Source organism: Myotis yumanensis, unplaced genomic scaffold, assembly GCF_028538775.1.
Source record: "Myotis yumanensis isolate MYYU_CA2020_CCGP unplaced genomic scaffold, mMyoYum1.0.hap1 SCAF_5, whole genome shotgun sequence".
Lineage (NCBI taxonomy): Eukaryota > Metazoa > Chordata > Mammalia > Chiroptera > Vespertilionidae > Myotis > Myotis yumanensis.
The window spans coordinates 101,963,897-101,980,318 of NW_027223756.1; the positions used below are offsets into that span (position 1 = coordinate 101,963,897).

The 16,422-nt window shown below is 61.4% G+C and overlaps 1 protein-coding gene across 5 annotated transcripts; it reads left to right on the forward strand.

Annotated features, from left to right (window-relative positions):
• Nucleotides 1-880: 880 nt before the first annotated feature.
• CAMSAP3 (calmodulin regulated spectrin associated protein family member 3) lies at nucleotides 881-15,411 on the forward strand. Of its 5 annotated transcripts, none has more exons than XM_070416753.1 (19): nucleotides 881-1,058; nucleotides 6,220-6,473; nucleotides 6,758-6,880; nucleotides 6,958-7,053; nucleotides 7,222-7,254; nucleotides 8,081-8,128; nucleotides 8,366-8,504; nucleotides 9,215-9,354; nucleotides 9,435-9,528; nucleotides 9,601-9,655; nucleotides 9,799-9,872; nucleotides 10,205-10,274; nucleotides 10,382-11,822; nucleotides 13,251-13,390; nucleotides 13,470-13,735; nucleotides 14,069-14,168; nucleotides 14,501-14,607; nucleotides 14,684-14,802; nucleotides 14,882-15,411. In XM_070416753.1, the coding sequence occupies exons 1-19, from the start codon at nucleotides 911-913 to the stop codon at nucleotides 15,185-15,187; spliced, it is 3,753 nt and encodes a 1,250-aa protein (XP_070272854.1). In that variant the 5' UTR covers nucleotides 881-910; the 3' UTR covers nucleotides 15,188-15,411. The 5 variants fall into 5 exon arrangements, with proteins under 5 accessions (XP_070272854.1, XP_070272857.1, XP_070272856.1 ...); XM_070416756.1 differs by having other exon boundaries at nucleotides 10,433-11,822; XM_070416755.1 differs by lacking the exon at nucleotides 8,081-8,128 and having other exon boundaries at nucleotides 882-1,058.
• Nucleotides 15,412-16,422: the final 1,011 nt, after the last annotated feature.

Genomic DNA, 16,422 nt, shown 5'->3' on the forward strand with positions numbered 1-16,422 from the left:
AAAACACAGTCCCACATACACACATATGAGTACACACAACACTCAAATGCTCATATACAAATACACTTGGACACAAATACATCCCCATCTACACACAATTGGAGCCTCAACAAATTCTGTTGATACCACAAATGCACATGCAGATATTTGTAATTATACCCAGTAGCAGCCATTCAAATACACTCATTGATACAAATAGTCACAAGTACACACACTCTCGGTGTCCCTCCGATATTCCTTCATTGGCTTTAATCAAACCTTTGTACAAAACACAAGTACATTTAGGTGTTCACAAATACACACACTCACAAAGCCACCGACACAGATACACACACACACTCGCCAATCCTATATCCTCAGGACACAGACCTACACAGTACGCATTCTCATACACACAACACACAAGAAAAACACGGACACCCCCACACATCTATGCGCACCCGCAGACATCCTCAAATACACCCGTCAGCACCTAAGTACATCCAGGGACACACACCGGTCAGTGCACGCATTTCTGTATGTTCATAGCACAGTCAGGGACAGGTGCACCCACGGGGGACGAGCCCGCAGCAACGCTCACACTCGCATCTAAGGACACACACTCATTCACACACAGGGTCCCCCATCCTCTCCAGGGCGCTCTCAAGCACACACACATGCGCGCCCCCGAGCGCGCGTGCACGCTGCTCCGCAGCCTCCGCCCCACCCTGCGGCGGGGACCGGGCGAGGCGCGGGCACCGGGCGGGGGCGGGGCGCACCTGGGCTCCGCCCCGGGGCGGGGCCGACGCAGCGTCGCGAGCGCCAGCGGCCGCACCTGGCTGGAGGCTGCGGCGGCGGCGGCGACCCGGGTGGAGCGCAGCGCAGCGCAGCCGACCGGCGCGGAGCGGGCGCCGGCAGCCCCGGCAGCGCCATGGTGGAGGCGGCGCCCCCCGGGCCCGGGCCGCTGCGGAGGACCTTCCTGGTCCCCGAGATCAAGTCGCTGGACCAGTACGATTTCTCGCGGGCCAAGGCAGCGGCCAGCCTGGCGTGGGTGCTGCGGGCCGCGTTCGGGGGCGCAGGTACCCGCTGGGGGCGGCAGGTGCGGAGGGCGGGCCTGGGAGGTCGGGGACGTGGGAACAATAGCTGGGCCGCCGGGGTCCCCGGGCCTCCGGCGGCTGCTCTGCCCGGGCCGTGGACTTTGGCCGCCCCGCTGCGGGAGCGCGGTGGGGGTGGGGCCGGCGGCCCAGCTCCGCGCCCAGACCCCGACGTCGGGGTCCCAGGTGAGCGGGGCGGGGTCGGCGCGCCCCCGGGGGTTCCAGTGCGGGCCTTGTCTTGCACGCCCTCCTCCCCTTTACACACTCGCATCATGCGCGCGAGGACCCCCAATTCACACCCGGACACTCTCCCGGAGGCCCGGACACACAGCCGCTGACGCCCTGCCGGCGCTGCGGGCGGCGCGGGGAGCTCCGGGAACCCCTTCTTTCGCCTCCACCGGGGCGGCCAGGCCAGGGCTGGCAGCTGTGACTTATTGCCCCATTTCGCCGAGGAGGCCGGGAGCCCAGCGGCAGGGAAATGGCTTGTCCAAGATCGCCTGTGGCGGGGGCCCAGGTGTGAAGAAGTCGGTGGAGGGGGGATGTGGGTAGGTCCCCGGCATTGGCGGCCCTGGGCGGGCTCCGGCAGGGCCACTTGCCAGAGCTGGGAGCGAGGGCCTGCCCAGGGGGAAGAAGGGGTTAATTAAGGACCGGGCCTTCCTGTGGGGACGCCCTGCCCACCCACTTGCCCTGCCCACTGGTCTTGGCAGCAGTTGGGCACAGCCCCTCCTCCCTCAGTGGCCTTCCCAGATCTACCTGTTCTGGGTGTGGGTCCCGTGATCGCTGCCCCTCTCCTGGTTCCGCTCAGGCCTGCCTCCTCTCCGCTCCCTGCACCCTGGCCTGAGGGCCCGCTTGGGGGCCTGCTTGAGGAAGAAAGGTGGTTGGTGGAGAGACTCAGGCGGCCCCAGCCCCGCACATCCCAGGTGATGAGGCCATAGAGGGCTCACCTTTGGGGATCAGAGTAGGGTTGAGTCCTGGCTCCACCAGACTGTGGACAGATTCTCCCAGCCTCTAAGCTCCCATTTCCCCTGTAAAAGAAGGCATTCCTCACTTACTTACCCGTTTCGCAAGTGTCTGTGGGACCCACTGCACCAGGACAGTGCAAGAATGAGTGGAATCCCAGTCAGGACCTTCTTCTCAAGGCTGCTGGGAGGCAGGGAGCCTGGCCACAGACTCCCCGCTCCGTGCCTGGCACACAGTGCCGCTGCATGGTGCTTGCTCTTACTGCTGCCGGGGTCCATATGATGTTTTTATTTAATATTATTATGTTATTCAATGTCCCCTGGCCAGTGGACAGCAGAAATTACTATCCCATTTCACAGAAAGGAAAGTGAGGTCCCTGAGGAGACGCACGACCCAGCTCCCTGCGCTGTGACACCCTCCCCGAGGTCTTCCCCACCCACCTCCTCTAAGCAGAGGCCTGAGGAAGGGGGGGGGGGGGGGGCACCAGGCCCCGACGGGAAAGTGGGAACAGAACTCTGCTGGGTTCATGAGCTCCGGGTTCCAGGCCAGTGCTGGGTGTTTGGGATGGATTGGGGCTTGGATGTGGGAGAGTGGGATATGGCACAGAAAACCGTATCGTTGCTGCCGTGAGTGGTGAGTAGAGGGGTGCAGCAGAGCCCAGGAGCGGGGAAATCCCTGGAATCTTCCAGGGGGGGAGGAGCAGGGAGGCCTCCTCAGAAGGAGGGCTCGAACCTTGAAGTCTGCGTAGGAATGTGCCGGGGAGGAAATCCCAATGCTGAGCATGGGGTGGGGACCGCCGAGGAGTTCTCGCGGAACGTGGGGTCCTGGTGGTCACCGAGGGAGGCTGAGGATGGGGAGGCAGGTGAGCCAGGAGGGCTCTGGGCCCTGGGTGGAGGTCTGAGGGCCCTGGGGAGTGGTAGACCGCGTTCGGGGACTGACAGGATGAGATCAGAAGTGCAAGTGCCAGGGGGAGTCGTGGCTGGGGAAGGGGGAGTCTGGTGACCCCAAGGCACAGGTATGAGGAGGCTGCAGCAGCGCCGGCAGAACTGGAGCTCAGAGAGAAGACAGAAAGGGTGCCATCTTTAAGCAAGTTTGGGAAACAGCACATGCAGTCCCGCGTGCCTGGTATCAGTGTGTTGCACAGGGAAGTGGGCCTGGGTCAGCCCTGTGGGTTATTAGCTCTGTGAGCTTTGGCAGGTTCCGTCGGCCGTCACGCTGCGTTTTCTCACCTGCACATGGGGGGTGAGGATGTAAGTCCTGTAAGAACTAAGTGGCCAAACGGATGAAGGCAGTCGTGGCGTAAATAAATGCTCGTGGTGCTTAGCGTCACTGTCCCTGCGGCAGCCGCGAAGCACGCCTGCTGGACTGGACCACGTGCTGTAACTGTGACACACACAGTGGCTTCCGAAGACGTGGTACAGACCCCCTGCTGTGTCTCATGACGGTGTTTCTATGTCGACCCCGTGTTGAAATGACGATGTTTTGAAGGTACAGGGGACCCCTGAACAACACAGGGGCCAGGGGCACAGTTGGGAATCGGTAGGTAGCTTTGTGTTGTTAATCCTCACCCAGGGATATTTTTTCCATTGATTTTTAGAGAGACCAGAGGGAGAGGGAGAGGAGGAGAGAGAGAGAGGGGAGGAGGAGAGAGGGAGAGAAACATCAATGTGGGAAAGACACATTGATTGGTTGCCTAGGGCTGTGGATAACTTTTGACTCCCCAGAAATTTAACTGCATTAGCCTACTGTTGACTGGAAGCCTTACTGATAACATAAACAATCGAGTAACATGTATTTTGTATGTTCTATGTGTTATATATTGTATTCTTACAATACGTGAGCTAGAGAAAAGAAAATGTTATTAAGAAATCATAGGGAAGAGAAGATGCATTTATAGTATTTATTGAAAAAAAATCCATGTATACATGGACCTATCCAGTTCAAACCCATGTTGTTCAAAGATAAACTGTATATTAGGTTAAATATATTGCTAAATTAATGTTGCTTGTTCCTACTTTTTAAATATGGCTATTAGGAAATTTAAAACCACATATATGACTTGCACTACATTTCTATGGGACAGCACTGTTCTACAGTAAATGCTTAATGAACATTTTGTAGCATAGAGCGGTGGGCCTCCGGAGGGGGGTGGGGGCTGGCTTCTGCTCTCAGGGGACATGGCACTGTCTGGAGACGTTTTGGGAGGAAGGACAAGTGTCACTACTTGGGAGGAAGGTGCTGCTGGCATCTAGTATTAGAGACCATCTTACAACACAGGACAGCTGACCCCACCCCTTGCTGAACACAAAGAATTATCCGCCCCAAATGCCAATAGAGAGAGGTGGAGGCACACTGGCACAGCGGAAGTGCTTGTTAAACATTAGCTGTCTGTAGCAGTGTCTCTCCTCATGGTTCATTTTGAAGGCCCTGACAAGTCCCGCGGAAAAGAAACTTGTTTAATTTTTGTTGCTGGGAGCAGGAAACGAGTAGGAGCTGGAGAGACAGGGAGGAGGGTTTGGCTTTGAAAGATGCCAGGAGGTCAGAATTGATTGAATGAAGGAGGGATGGTGATTTCTCGCTGCAATGGGAACAGAGAGAAGGAACAGGTTTGAAGCAAGGTGCTAAGGATTCTGGGAGATGCCAAGGCTACAGCAGGTGCTCAGATGGTAACGGAGGCCATCACAGTGTGGGGGTGGGGGCGGTGGGCATGTCCGTTTACAAGGCTGCTGAGACAGAGCTGCCAGGAGCTCTGCCATGAAGGGGCCGGTGTGGAGGGGCTGAGTCTGAGGTGGGAAACGGAGGTGCTGGGGCGAGGAAGGCTTCCAGAAGGAGGCCCTGGGCAGAGAGCCCAGGCGAGATACGAGACCGAGCCCACGGTGTGTGTTGGATGGCTGGCCCCGCGGCCTTGAGGAGGCTGGGAGCTGGCAGGGGAGGAGCCAGATCTGGGAGGTTGGGTGGGGGTGGGCTGGAAGGAGTGAAGCCTGGAGAACTCGTCTTTCAAGGAGCTGAGCTGAGGGGCAGAGAACAGGCACAGCTCTCCACAGAGGTGGGGCGCTGAGTGGGAAGGTCCAGTGTGATTTTAGTGGGTGGGGAAGGCCCGCCAGGGCGGGACTGGAGGCAGGATGCTCGCGGCCTGTGATGGGAACCTCTGGGAGCTCGGCTGTGAGGAGGCACCAGAGGAAGGCCTGGCCAGGTTCCAGTGTTCTAAGCAATGGAATCCTGCCCCTGTGCTTTCGAACACACACAGAACCCCACACACAGAGCAGCTTCACTGGTTGGAATAAGCGTTGGGCCTCCTGGAAGAGCCTGTGAGGGCAGGTCCCCGTTGGCCTCAGGCAGCTCTCCCCAGCCTTCTTGGGGTTTCTCTACCCTTGGGTCCTACTTGAGGCCCACTCGCGCTTCCTTAAGCCTCTCCCTTCTCTGCTGTCTCGCTCCGGTCTGCGTGGCTCTTCTGTGGCTCATCTCCCTGTTCTAAGCCCCAGCCCCTCACACTCAGCCTCCCGTACCTGCACCTCAGTCACCACCTTCTTCCCCGTCTTCCTCTCAGGCCGATGGGGCCTGGCACCCCCTTCTCTCCCTCCTCCCTTCAGTTGCCAAAGTCAGACCCCTGACTCCGCGCCCTCCCCGCCCCCAGGGTGTCTGCAGTCTGTCCACCTCACCTGTTCGGTGCCCTGCCAGCTCAGCCCCCAGCCTCCCCGCTGAGGGTGTCCGCTGAAGGCCTGGACTTGAAAGCCAGGCCCTTCACTGCCCAGCCGTGTGGCCTGCCCTAGGCAGGTTGCTGTTCACGGTGCCTGGGTTTTGGAGTTCCCAGTTGCTCCCGGGCTGCTGGTCCCAGGACTGCAGGTGTGAAGGAGCCTGCAGGGGTGCCGTGGAGCACCCAGGGAAGGCGGTTAGGCATGTTGTATTGTTACTGTCCTCCCTCCAATCCCCCCAAAGACCTCCCCCAGCCGGCCCTCCCCCAGGAACTGCTGTCTCCCGCCCTGACCTGTGCTTGCATGGCCTCCCTCCTGCCTGGACACCATCGCCTCCTCTGCAAACTCCTCCACTTGCTCTCCTGTCTCAGCCAGGTCCCCGGCTCTCCCTTCCCGGTGCCATCCTCTGTGTGTGTGTGTGTGTGTGGGGGGGGGTGTCCTCGTGGCCCTGACCTGCCCTCACCCTCACCCTCACCCTCCCCTCCCGCCCGCAGAGCACGTGCCCTCGGAGCTGTGGGAGCCCTTCTACACCGACCAGTACGCGCAGGAGCACGTGAAGCCGCCGGTGACGCGGCTGCTGCTCTCGGCCGAGCTGTACTGCCGGGCCTGGCGCCAGGCGCTGCCGCAGCTGGAGGCGCCCCCCGGCCCCTCTGCTCTGCTGGCGCTGCTGGCGCGGAGGGGCACGGTGCCCGCACTGCCCGAGCGCCCGGTGCAGGAGGCCGACCTGAGACACCAGCCTGTCCTCATGGTAGGCCCCGCCCCCCAGACTCGGGGCTCCACCCACCAGGCCTGGCTCCTCCCCCAAAGGCTCCTACCGGCCAGGTTCCTCCCATCAATACTCCTCCCACCCGGGTGGGTCCAAAAGACACGCCTATGGCCCGGGAGGACTTGCCTACATGTCCCCCCAGAGCCTAAGGCCTGGCATCTGCCCTCAAAGCCCAGCCCACCCGGAGGGGCTCTTCCCGGACCCCTGCCCCTCCGGCCCCTCCCGCTTCCAGTGCTTCCCCTTCACCCTCGGACCTGTCCCCACAGGGAGCCCACCTCGCCGTCATCGACGCCCTCATGGTTGCCTTCGCCTTGGAGTGGACAAAGACGCTGCCCAGTCCCTTGGCCCTGGCCAGCCTGGAGCACAAGCTCCTTTTCTGGGTGGACACGGTAGGTGGGGCCGGGCCAGGATGGGGGGGCGGGCAGGATTGCCGTGACCAGAGCACTGACCCCTGCTGGCCCCCCAGACAATCCGGCGGCTGCAGGAGAAGACGGAGCAGGAGGCCGCCCGGAGAGCAGCGCCCGCAGCGCCCGCAGAGGGGGCGGCCCCCGCGCAGCCCTCGGTGAGGCTCGGGCAGTAGGTGGACGGAAGGACAGACAGTCAAGGGCCGGGTGGGCAGAGCGGGCGTTCCTGCATTGAGGGTGTTAGAGGTGACTCTGTCTTCCTCCCTCTCCCTCCTCCCCTCCCCTCCCTGTGCCTGCTCCTCTCATCTCTGCCTCTCTGGCGTCAGTGCCCCACGCGCTGGTACTGGAAGCTGGTTCCTGTAAGTGGGGCCCTCTCTGCCCCGTCTGCCTGCCTGCTTGTCGCTCTGTGTCTGTCTGCCTGTCTCCTCCTCCTCCTACCTCCCCCGGCTGTGAGCAAAGGAGGTGTGACCCCAGCCCCGGGGGACAGGGAACCCCTCTGTGGACCAAGAGAAGGGGGAACGCTCTGCTGTTCACCGAGAGGGCAGCCCCCTCCCCTCCCATCAGTCACAGGGTAGAGCTCCCTGTTGGCTGGGAACAGCTGAGGCGGGGAGTCCTCCTGTCTCCGAAGGAGGGCCCAGCCCATCAGACATGGTCCTGACCCAGTGGGGCAGGCGCATGGAGGAGACCCCTCTGGCCACGAGGAAGCCCCTCACCCAGAAGGTGGCAGATTCTTCCTGAGACTCCAGCTTCCTGGGGATCCATCTCACCTTTGGGGGTGGGAGGTGCCCATCCCTGAAGCACAAGGGGAAAGTGACCACTGAGTGTGGGGGAGGCTTGGGCTGGGTGGGATCCCTGCCTTTCCTCACTCCAGGGCCTCTTTCCCCAGCCTTGGGCCTAGTTGGGGGTTCCTCTCCTTTTGCTTACCTGCTTCCTTTCCCTGAGCTGGGCCTGGGTCTTTTGGGGGTGGGGGGAGGATTCCCTGCATGGAGGCTGCTCTGTGGGGTCCCTTCAGGCTGGGAGGAGCTGGGGTCCCCAAAGCCGGCCAGAGTGCAGTCAGGGAGCTGGACGGCCAAGGGCTCAGGACTGGGCTCCGGGCTTTCCTCCCCCTGCTCCCGGAGGTGTGCTTGGGTGCCCAGCAAGTCAGCACCCCTCCCGCCCCGCTGACGGCTGCTCCTCTCCCCCCAGCACGCAATTGCCTTCTGTTTGAAGGAGTCGGGGAGCAAACCCCCCATGGTAATGTATCCCCCACCCCAGGTCCCAGGAGCCCTTGCCCCAGCCCCCACTGCTGGCCTGGCTGCTCGAAGACACCTCCTCTGCCTTGCTGCTGCCCTTCCCCCGCTCCAGGCTGGCCCTCACTCTGGCTCTGGGACCCCCCTCATGGCGGAAACCCCAGTCTTCCCTGCCCGGCCTGCATGACCGCTAACCTGAGGGCCAGCCTGACCTCTGACCTGACCTGACTCCCACCCGCAGATCCGGTATCGCAAGGACCGCACTGTGGCCCGATGTGCCCCCTGCTTTCCCACCGTGACTGGCCTCCAGGACCTGGCCAGTGGGGCCGCACTGGCCGCCACAATCCACTGCTATTGTCCCCAGCTGTTGAGGCTTGAGGGTGAGTGAATGGCCTGGGCCAGACGCCCTCCCCGGAGCCCAGCGTCCAGGCGGCGGTTCCGAGTGGTGCAGCCACTGTGAGTGCAGCTTCCAGACCTGGGTTTAACCTCTTGCCCTGATTCGCTGTGTGACTTCACATAAGTGTCTAAACTTTTCTGAGCTTCACATGACTCATTCCTGCAGCAAATATTCCTAGCGTGAACTGTGTGCCAGACTTCATTTTAGAGGCCAGGATCCAGTGGCTCACATTCTAGTTTGGAGAGAAAGACAGCAAGTTCATCTGGAAGAACATTCCAGATGTCAGGTGCCGGAGGGTGCTGGGTAATCAGGAAAAGTTTGTGTTTTTTTAAGGTTTTTAGAGGAAGGGAGAGGGAGAGAAACATCACTGCCAGAGTGAGACTCCTGCACACCCCCTACTGGGGATTGAGCCTACAACCTGGGCATGTGCCCTGACCGGAATGGAACCATGGCAGCCTTCCGGTACATGGGAGGACACCCAGCCACTGAGCCACACCAGCCAGGCAGGGAAAGCTTTTTGAGTTGAGTCCTTGGGGGACTAGTGCCCTAGGTTTTGGAAGTAGCCATGAAGAGACCTGAGGAACAGCCTATCCCAGTACCCGCCTGGTGAAGGTGCCTGGCACTAGACCCACAGGAGCCCTCCTTTCCCCGGGGCCCCTTCTCCGTCTCAGACCGGGCATTCTGTCCCCACAGAGGTGTGCCTCAAGGACCCCATGTCGGTGGCGGACAGTCTGTACAACCTCCAGCTGGTGCAGGATTTCTGCGCCTCCCGCCTTCCTCGTGGTTGCCCACTGTCCCTGGAGGACCTGCTTTATGTGCCACCACCCCTCAAGGTAAGGCCATTTCGGGCATGTGGGCATGTGGGCATCCAGGACCATGGGTCCCCTGGGCTGACCCTGCCTTCCGCTTCCAGATCAACCTCGTGGTGCTGTTGGCTGAGATGTTCATGTGCTTTGAGGTGCTGAAACCTGACTTCGTGCAGGCCAAGGACCTGCCTGACGGTCACGGTGAGGCCCAGCCCAGGGTCCAGGTGGGGGGAGGGGGCCGAGCTCTGACTGACCCTCCTCTCTCTGCTGCAGCCGCCTCCCCCCAGGCCACAGAGGCCTCCACCCCTCAGAACAGCAGTGGCAGTAGGTACGCTTTTCCCATTGGGTGAGAGTCCACAGCCGTGACGGGCGCCTCCTCCCACTGGTCACTGGGACAGGCCTCAGGGATGCTCTGCTCTGCCCGGGAGAGGTGAGGGAGGGGTCCCCTGGCTGACGTGCATCTCTTGGCAGTTCTCCTGTCTTCAACTTCCGCCATTCACTCCTGTCACCTGGTGGCCCCCAGTCCCCACTCCGAGGATCCACAGGTGAGGGCACAGGGATGTCCCGGGAAACCCCCGCCCAAAAGACTGCCCAGCTGAATTCATGTTGTCACCTTGTGACCCCTCCATTGGGTCTCTTTGGCACATGGTGACACACATTGACCCCCACACTGACCCAGTGGCTCAACAGGACTTCCTAATAACATTAAATGGCCCCCAGCTATCCATCCACATAATGACCCATCGGTGACTCACCCAGTGAGACCCCCTGGCCAACCCCACCCATGGTCCCCAGTGACCCCGCCCCCCTAGTGACCAGTGAGTGACCCCGCCCCCCCATAGTGACCACCAAGTGACCCCTCCCCAACCCTCCCCAGGCTCACTGAAGTCCTCCCCATCCATGTCCCATATGGAGGCCCTGGGCAAGGCCTGGAACCGGCAGCTCAGGTGAGTGCATCTCAAGGGCCTGGGCAGTGGAGAGGGCTGGACCAGGCTGGGGCTGGGGTGGGGCCGGGACTTGACCCAGGGGCTGACCCCTCCCTCTGGCCGCCCAGCCGCCCCCTTTCCCAGGCTGTGTCATTCAGCACCCCCTTTGGCCTGGACAGCGACGTGGATGTCGTCATGGGAGACCCGGTCCTACTCCGCTCTGTCAGCTCAGACAGCCTGGGCCCCCCGCGCCCTGTGCCGGCCCTGGCCCCGGCCCACCCACCCCCGGAGCCTGGAGACCTGCCTACCATCGAGGAGGCCCTACAGATCATCCACAGCGCCGAGCCCCGGCTGCTCCCAGACGGGGCTGCTGATGGCAGCTTCTACCTCCACTCACCTGAGGGGCCCTCCAAACCCCCGCTGGTCTCCCCCTACCCACCCGACAAAGCACCTGCCTACCTGCCCCACCTCGAGGGCCCCTCAAAACTGTCTCCCTGCCTGGCAGGGGAGGTACTGAATCCACCGGCCCTGTCTGAGGGCTCCCCGAAGGCGGGGCCTTCAGCCTCAGCTGCCAGCAACTCTGAAGTGAAGATGACCAGCTTTGCTGAACGCAAGAAGCAGCTGGTGAAGGCCGAGGCCGAGGCCGGAGCGGGCTCCCCGGTGTCCACCCCAGCGGAACCAGCGGCCCTGAGCTCAGAGATGAGTGAGCTTGGAGCCCGGCTGGAGGAGAAGCGGCGGGCCATTGAGGCTCAGAAACGACGGATAGAAGCTATCTTTGCCAAGCACCGCCAGCGACTGGGCAAGAGCGCCTTCCTGCAGGTGCAGCCACGGGAGGCCGGAGGGGAGGCCGAGGCCGAGGTGGAGGCAGAGGCAGGCCCTGCCCCTGGTGGGGAGCGGCCAGCGGGGGAGGGCCAGGGTGAGCCGTCCCCACGGCCCAAGGCAGTGACTTTCTCACCAGAACTGGGCCCAGTGCCCCCTGAGGGTCTGGGGGACTATAACCGGGCAGTCAGCAAGCTGAGCGCTGCACTGAGCTCATTGCAGCGGGATATGCAGAGGCTCACGGACCAGCAGCAGCGGCTCCTGGCCCCGCCCGAAGCCCCCGGACCCACCCCACCTCCTGCTTCGTGGGTCATCCCTGCCCCCACGATGAGTCCCAAAGCTGCATCTGCCAGCCCTACGCGGCGAGCCCCCACGGTCCGGCGCAGCCCGGGGCCTGGTCCCAGCCCAACACCCCGCAGCCCGAAGCATGCGCGGCCAGCGGAGCTACGCCTGGCGCCCCTGACAAGGGTGCTCACACCCCCCCATGATGTAGACAGCCTCCCCCACCTGCGTAAGTTCTCGCCGAGCCAGGTGCCCATGCAGACGCGCTCCTCCATCCTCCTGGCAGAAGGGCCACCTCCAGAGGAGCCCATGGCCAGGCCGGGCCTCATCGAGATCCCACTGGGCAGTTTGGAAGAGCCCTCGGCCGAGAATGAGGGGGATGGGAGCCCCCCTGATGCTGACGATTCCTTAGAGGAAGACGGTTCTTCAGAGGGAGTTCCCCGCTCTGGGCTGGGCTTCTTCTATAAGGTGAGCCACCTTAGCGGGTGGGGCCGGGGATGCACGGATGGATGGTCAGGGCGTGGGGAGGTGCGGGGGTGGGTTCCTGGGCCGGTGGGTGGACGCATGGTCAGGTAGATGGACAAATAGATGGAGTTGGTGGATGGACAGAAGGTGGGTGGATGGGGGCTAGGTGGCCACATGGGAGTGGGCAAGTGTGTGCGGCCAGATGGACAGATAGGTGGGGTGTGTGGACACACAGAGGGTAGATGGGTAGACAGACAGGTGGGGTGTGCACACGGGTAGATGGGTGGGGGGTGTGGACACACAGAGGGTAGATGGGTAGACAGACAGGTGGGGTGTGCACACGGGTAGATGGGTGGGGGGTGTGGACACACAGAGGGTAGATGGGTAGACAGACAGGTGGGGTGTGCACATGGGTAGATGGGTGGGTGATGGACAAAACGGACACATAGGGCAAGGGTCTTCAATGACATCTCCTTCCCCTCCTGCTGTCTCCTTCACACACCCCCTTCCTTCCCAGTGGCCTTGCCAGTTCCCCTTCCTGTCCCTGCCCTGTATCCCGTTACTCTTCATCCTCATGGCACCCCAGCCTGGGCCACCATCTCTCACCTGGACACCTGCCGTCACATTTTAAAAACAGATTTTTTTTTTATTGATCTCAGAGAGGAAGGGAGAGGGAGAAACATCAATGATGAGAATCATTGATCGGCTGCCTCCTGCACGCCCCCACACTGGGGATGGAGCCCACAACCCGGGCATGTACCCTGACTGGGAATTGAACTGTGACCTCCTGGTTTATAGGTTGATGCTCAACCACTGAGCCACACCGGCCGGGCTGCAGTTATATTTTGACTGGTGTACACTGACCTCCTCTCCCAAGTACCTGGCCATTTCCAACTGAGCAGCCAGAGATTTTCAAAAAGTGCAGATTGGTCCTTGTCACTGTCCTGTTAAAACCCTTTGCCCTTACAATTAAAGCCAGTCCTTAGGCCCAGCTTGACCCTGTGCAATGCCATTCTCCCAGCTCCGCGTCCCCGACCAGCCCCTGCCGCCCCTCATGCTTGTGAGGCTTGTGCTGGCCCCAGGGCCTTCGTACTTGTTCCCTCTGCTCTCCATCCTCCTCTTCTGGGTTGCTGCCTTCAGGAAGCCTTGCTTGGTGCCTCTCTATATGTAGACTGGCAGCTGCCAGTCGCTGTGGTATCACATTGCCTTCCCCGCTGGGCTAGTGCTTTATGGGAGCAGCACCCAGGTCTGCCCTGCCCGTGTGTCAGTACCCAGCTCATGGGGCTCTGCATAACGTGGGCGCCAACTAAATGCCTTTAGAACAATTACAAAACCGCAAGTACAGGTGAGTGGCTGGCGGGCTGGGCTGACTGGTCAGACTGTAGCTGTGCCAGGGGAGAGACACCAGCTGGACTCAGTGCCTGCCCCTAGGATGAAGACAAGCCCGAGGACGAGATGGCCCAAAAGCGAGCCAGCCTGCTGGAGCGGCAGCAGCGGCGGGCGGAGGAGGTGCAGCGCCGGAAACAGTGGCAGGAGGCCAAGAAAGAGCAGCAGAGGGAGGAGGCTGCACGGTGAGGCTGGGCACAGGCCAGGGACCCTGCCACCAGAGACCCCATCACCTGTCTGACTGCTTCCTCCCTCCACCTGTAGGCTGGCCCAAGAGGAGGTGGCCCCTGGCCCCCCAGCCCCCACTGCCAGGGCCCCAGCTGAAGAAGAGGTGGGCCCCCGGCGTGGGGAGTTCACACGGCTTGAGTACGAACGCCGGGCCCAGCTGAAGCTAATGGATGACCTGGACAAGGTGCTGCGGCCGCGGGCCTCAGGCGGGCCAGGCCGGGGTGGACGGAGGGCCCCGCGGCCGCGCTCTGGTTGCTGTGATGATTCTGCTCTGGCTCGAAGCCCCGCCCGTGGCTTGCTGGGTGAGGACCCGGTGGGGAGGGGGTGGATATGCTGCAGGGCCATATGTGGGCGAGGAAGGGCTCAGGTAGGACTGTCCGCCTGCTCGGTGAAGACTTCCTGGGGATGTGGGGGTTGCAGTAAGGTAAGGGCCGTTGGGCAGAGCTGGCTTAGTAGTTGAAGCCCCTTGGGTACGTTTGGGGATGAGAGTTTCTGCTCGGGGCTACACAGGGTGAGGGTTTGGGGACAGGGATGACCTCGCATTCCCTCCGCAGTCTGCCAGGCAAGGCCCCACTGGGCACTTCGGGAGGTAAGGGGCTTTGAGTGGGGTCCGACCCGATGCACTCTCTCCCTAGGTTCCCGGCTCAGCAAGATCTACTCCCAGTCCACCCTGTCCCTGTCCACAGTGGCCACCGAGGCCCCCAATAACCTTGGCGTGAAGAGGTCCACATCTCGGTGAGTGCGGCCGGGCAGGTGGCCTCTCCAAGTCGGTATGTGCACGTGTGAGCTTCTGAACGTGACATGGCATGGGTGTGTGTATCTGCTACTAAAGGCTGCAAGAGCACCTACAAGGCCGAGGGGGAGTGTCTGTGCTGAGGGACAGGACCTACAGATGTGCCTGAGGCAGGAGAGCCAGGGCACTGCATGGACTTGGGAGTGTACAGCGTACACGCAGGTCTCCTCTCTGCAGAGGTTGCAGGCTGTTCCGTCCCTAGTCCCACTGCAGACTGGCAGCTTCACTTCCCCTCCCCACTGACTGCATCTCCATCCCATCCCTTTCCCTGTAGGGCTCCGTCCCCATCAGGCCTCATGTCCCCAAGCCGCCTTCCTGGTGGCCGTGACTGGGAGAACGGCAGCAATGCCTCTTCGCCTGCATCAGTGCCTGAATACACAGGTGAGTGGGACTCCAGGTGGCCGGTGCTGGGCCCTCCCTTTCCCTGGTCATCCCTGCTGACTACCCTGCCCTCTAGGTCCCCGGCTGTACAAGGAGCCCAGCGCCAAGTCCAACAAGTTCATCATCCACAACGCCCTGTCGCACTGCTGCCTGGCAGGCAAGGTGAACGAGCCGCAGAAGAACCGCATTCTTGAGGTCTGTGCCCAGGGGTGGGATCCAGCGGGAGGGGTGGGGGCCTGGCTGTGCTGGCTGACGGGCCTCCCCTGCCCACCAGGAAATTGAGAAGAGCAAGGCCAACCACTTCCTGATCCTCTTTCGGGACTCAAGCTGCCAGTTCCGGGCCCTGTACACTCTGTCAGGGGAGACAGAGGAACTGTGCCGGCTGGCAGGCTACGGCCCCCGCACGATCACGCCCGCCATGGTCGAAGGCATCTACAAGTACAACTCAGACCGCAAGCGCTTCACCCAGATCCCCGCCAAGACCATGTCCATGAGCGTAGACGCCTTCACCATCCAGGGGCACCTCTGGCAGAGCAAGAAGCCCACCACCCCCAAGAAGGGTAGCAGTACCCCCAAATAGCCCTGCCCGGGTGGTGCTTGGCCACCACCCTCTCAGAGGACATTCAGTGGGGACTCCTGGGTCCTGTCTGTCCCTAACCTTGTCTGGGTGGGGCTGGAGTCCCCACCCTCTAATTTTCGTCTCATCCTGCTGTGGGGGCTGAGCTGGGAGGTTCAGGGACTCAGGGCTCAGCTTAGCCCCCTGTCTGTCCTCCCTACCTTCTTGAATAAAATAATTTAAAGTGACCGTGAGTGCTGGCATCTCGGAGGCTGGCTGGGGCACCTGGTGATCTGCCTAGGAGGGTTTTCCACACTGTTTCCTGTCTCCCATTCACTCTTGAACCTGCCCAGTCTCCTCAGCTCCCTGCTGGCCCTGACACCGCTCTGGCCAAGGCCACGTCTTCCCTGTCAGCACCCCCACCCCGTCCCCATCGCCATTTCTCAGCTCCTTTACTGACCTCTTGGACACAGGCGGCTTCTGACCAGCCCTTCTCTCCCCACGGCCTTCCCCATCCCTGCTCAGTTTTCCTCCCCAGCGTGCCTGTTACTATTTGCCTCGCCTGGCACTTGGTCTGTGGCCAACTGCTAAACTTGATCGTCTCTCCCAGCCGCCTGCCTACATTTCTAGGCTGGTTACCGCCCAAGCCAGGGATTCCCGTGTTGTCTCCTCAGAGCTCCTGGCATGGCCAGACGCCCGACGGGCCCTACACCATAAGCCTGAGCCAGGCTGGGCTCTGTCTCCCTATAGTTCTGACATGCCAGGGAGGGACCAGCTTCCCAGTGCCATCCAATACCGCACACTGCACCCCCTAAAGCCTCTTCTGTGCTTTATCGCCTCTCTGTCCCCGTGACCACCCCTAGTCCAAGTCAATAGCCTGGGCCTCCCCATACTCCCAGCCACCTCCTATCACAAGCCAACCCCCCACAGCAGCCTGCATGGCCTATTCAGGACACAAATCTGATTACATCCCTAAATGCTGAAAATCCCTTAATAGCTTAGAGCCTGCTAATGGTTTCCCAGAGCTTAACTTAAGGGCACACCATGGCGTGGCCCATGGCTGAGTTCCGGCTCCTGGCCTCTGTCCAGGATAGAGATGCCTTGCTAAGTCCCAGGGACTGTCTACCTCTCAAGCTAGCTGACCAGTCCTCCCAAGGAGAAGCTGGGGATCTCTCCCTGCTGACTGGGGTAGCAAGCTAGACCTCAGGAGCAGGGGCTGGTGAGACCTGGGCAGATGGGGGCAAGGCCCCGCCTCTCCC

Coding starts and splice junctions, on each gene's coding strand:
- CAMSAP3 (XM_070416753.1), top strand. CDS start 911: ATGGTGGAGGCGGCGCCCCCCGGGCCCGGGCCGCTGCGGAGGACCTTC. Junction 9,529..9,600: donor GGACCTGCCTGACGGTCACG/GTGAGGCCCAGC, acceptor TCTCTGCTGCAG/CCGCCTCCCCCCAGGCCACA. Junction 14,803..14,881: donor AGAAGAACCGCATTCTTGAG/GTCTGTGCCCAG, acceptor CCTGCCCACCAG/GAAATTGAGAAGAGCAAGGC.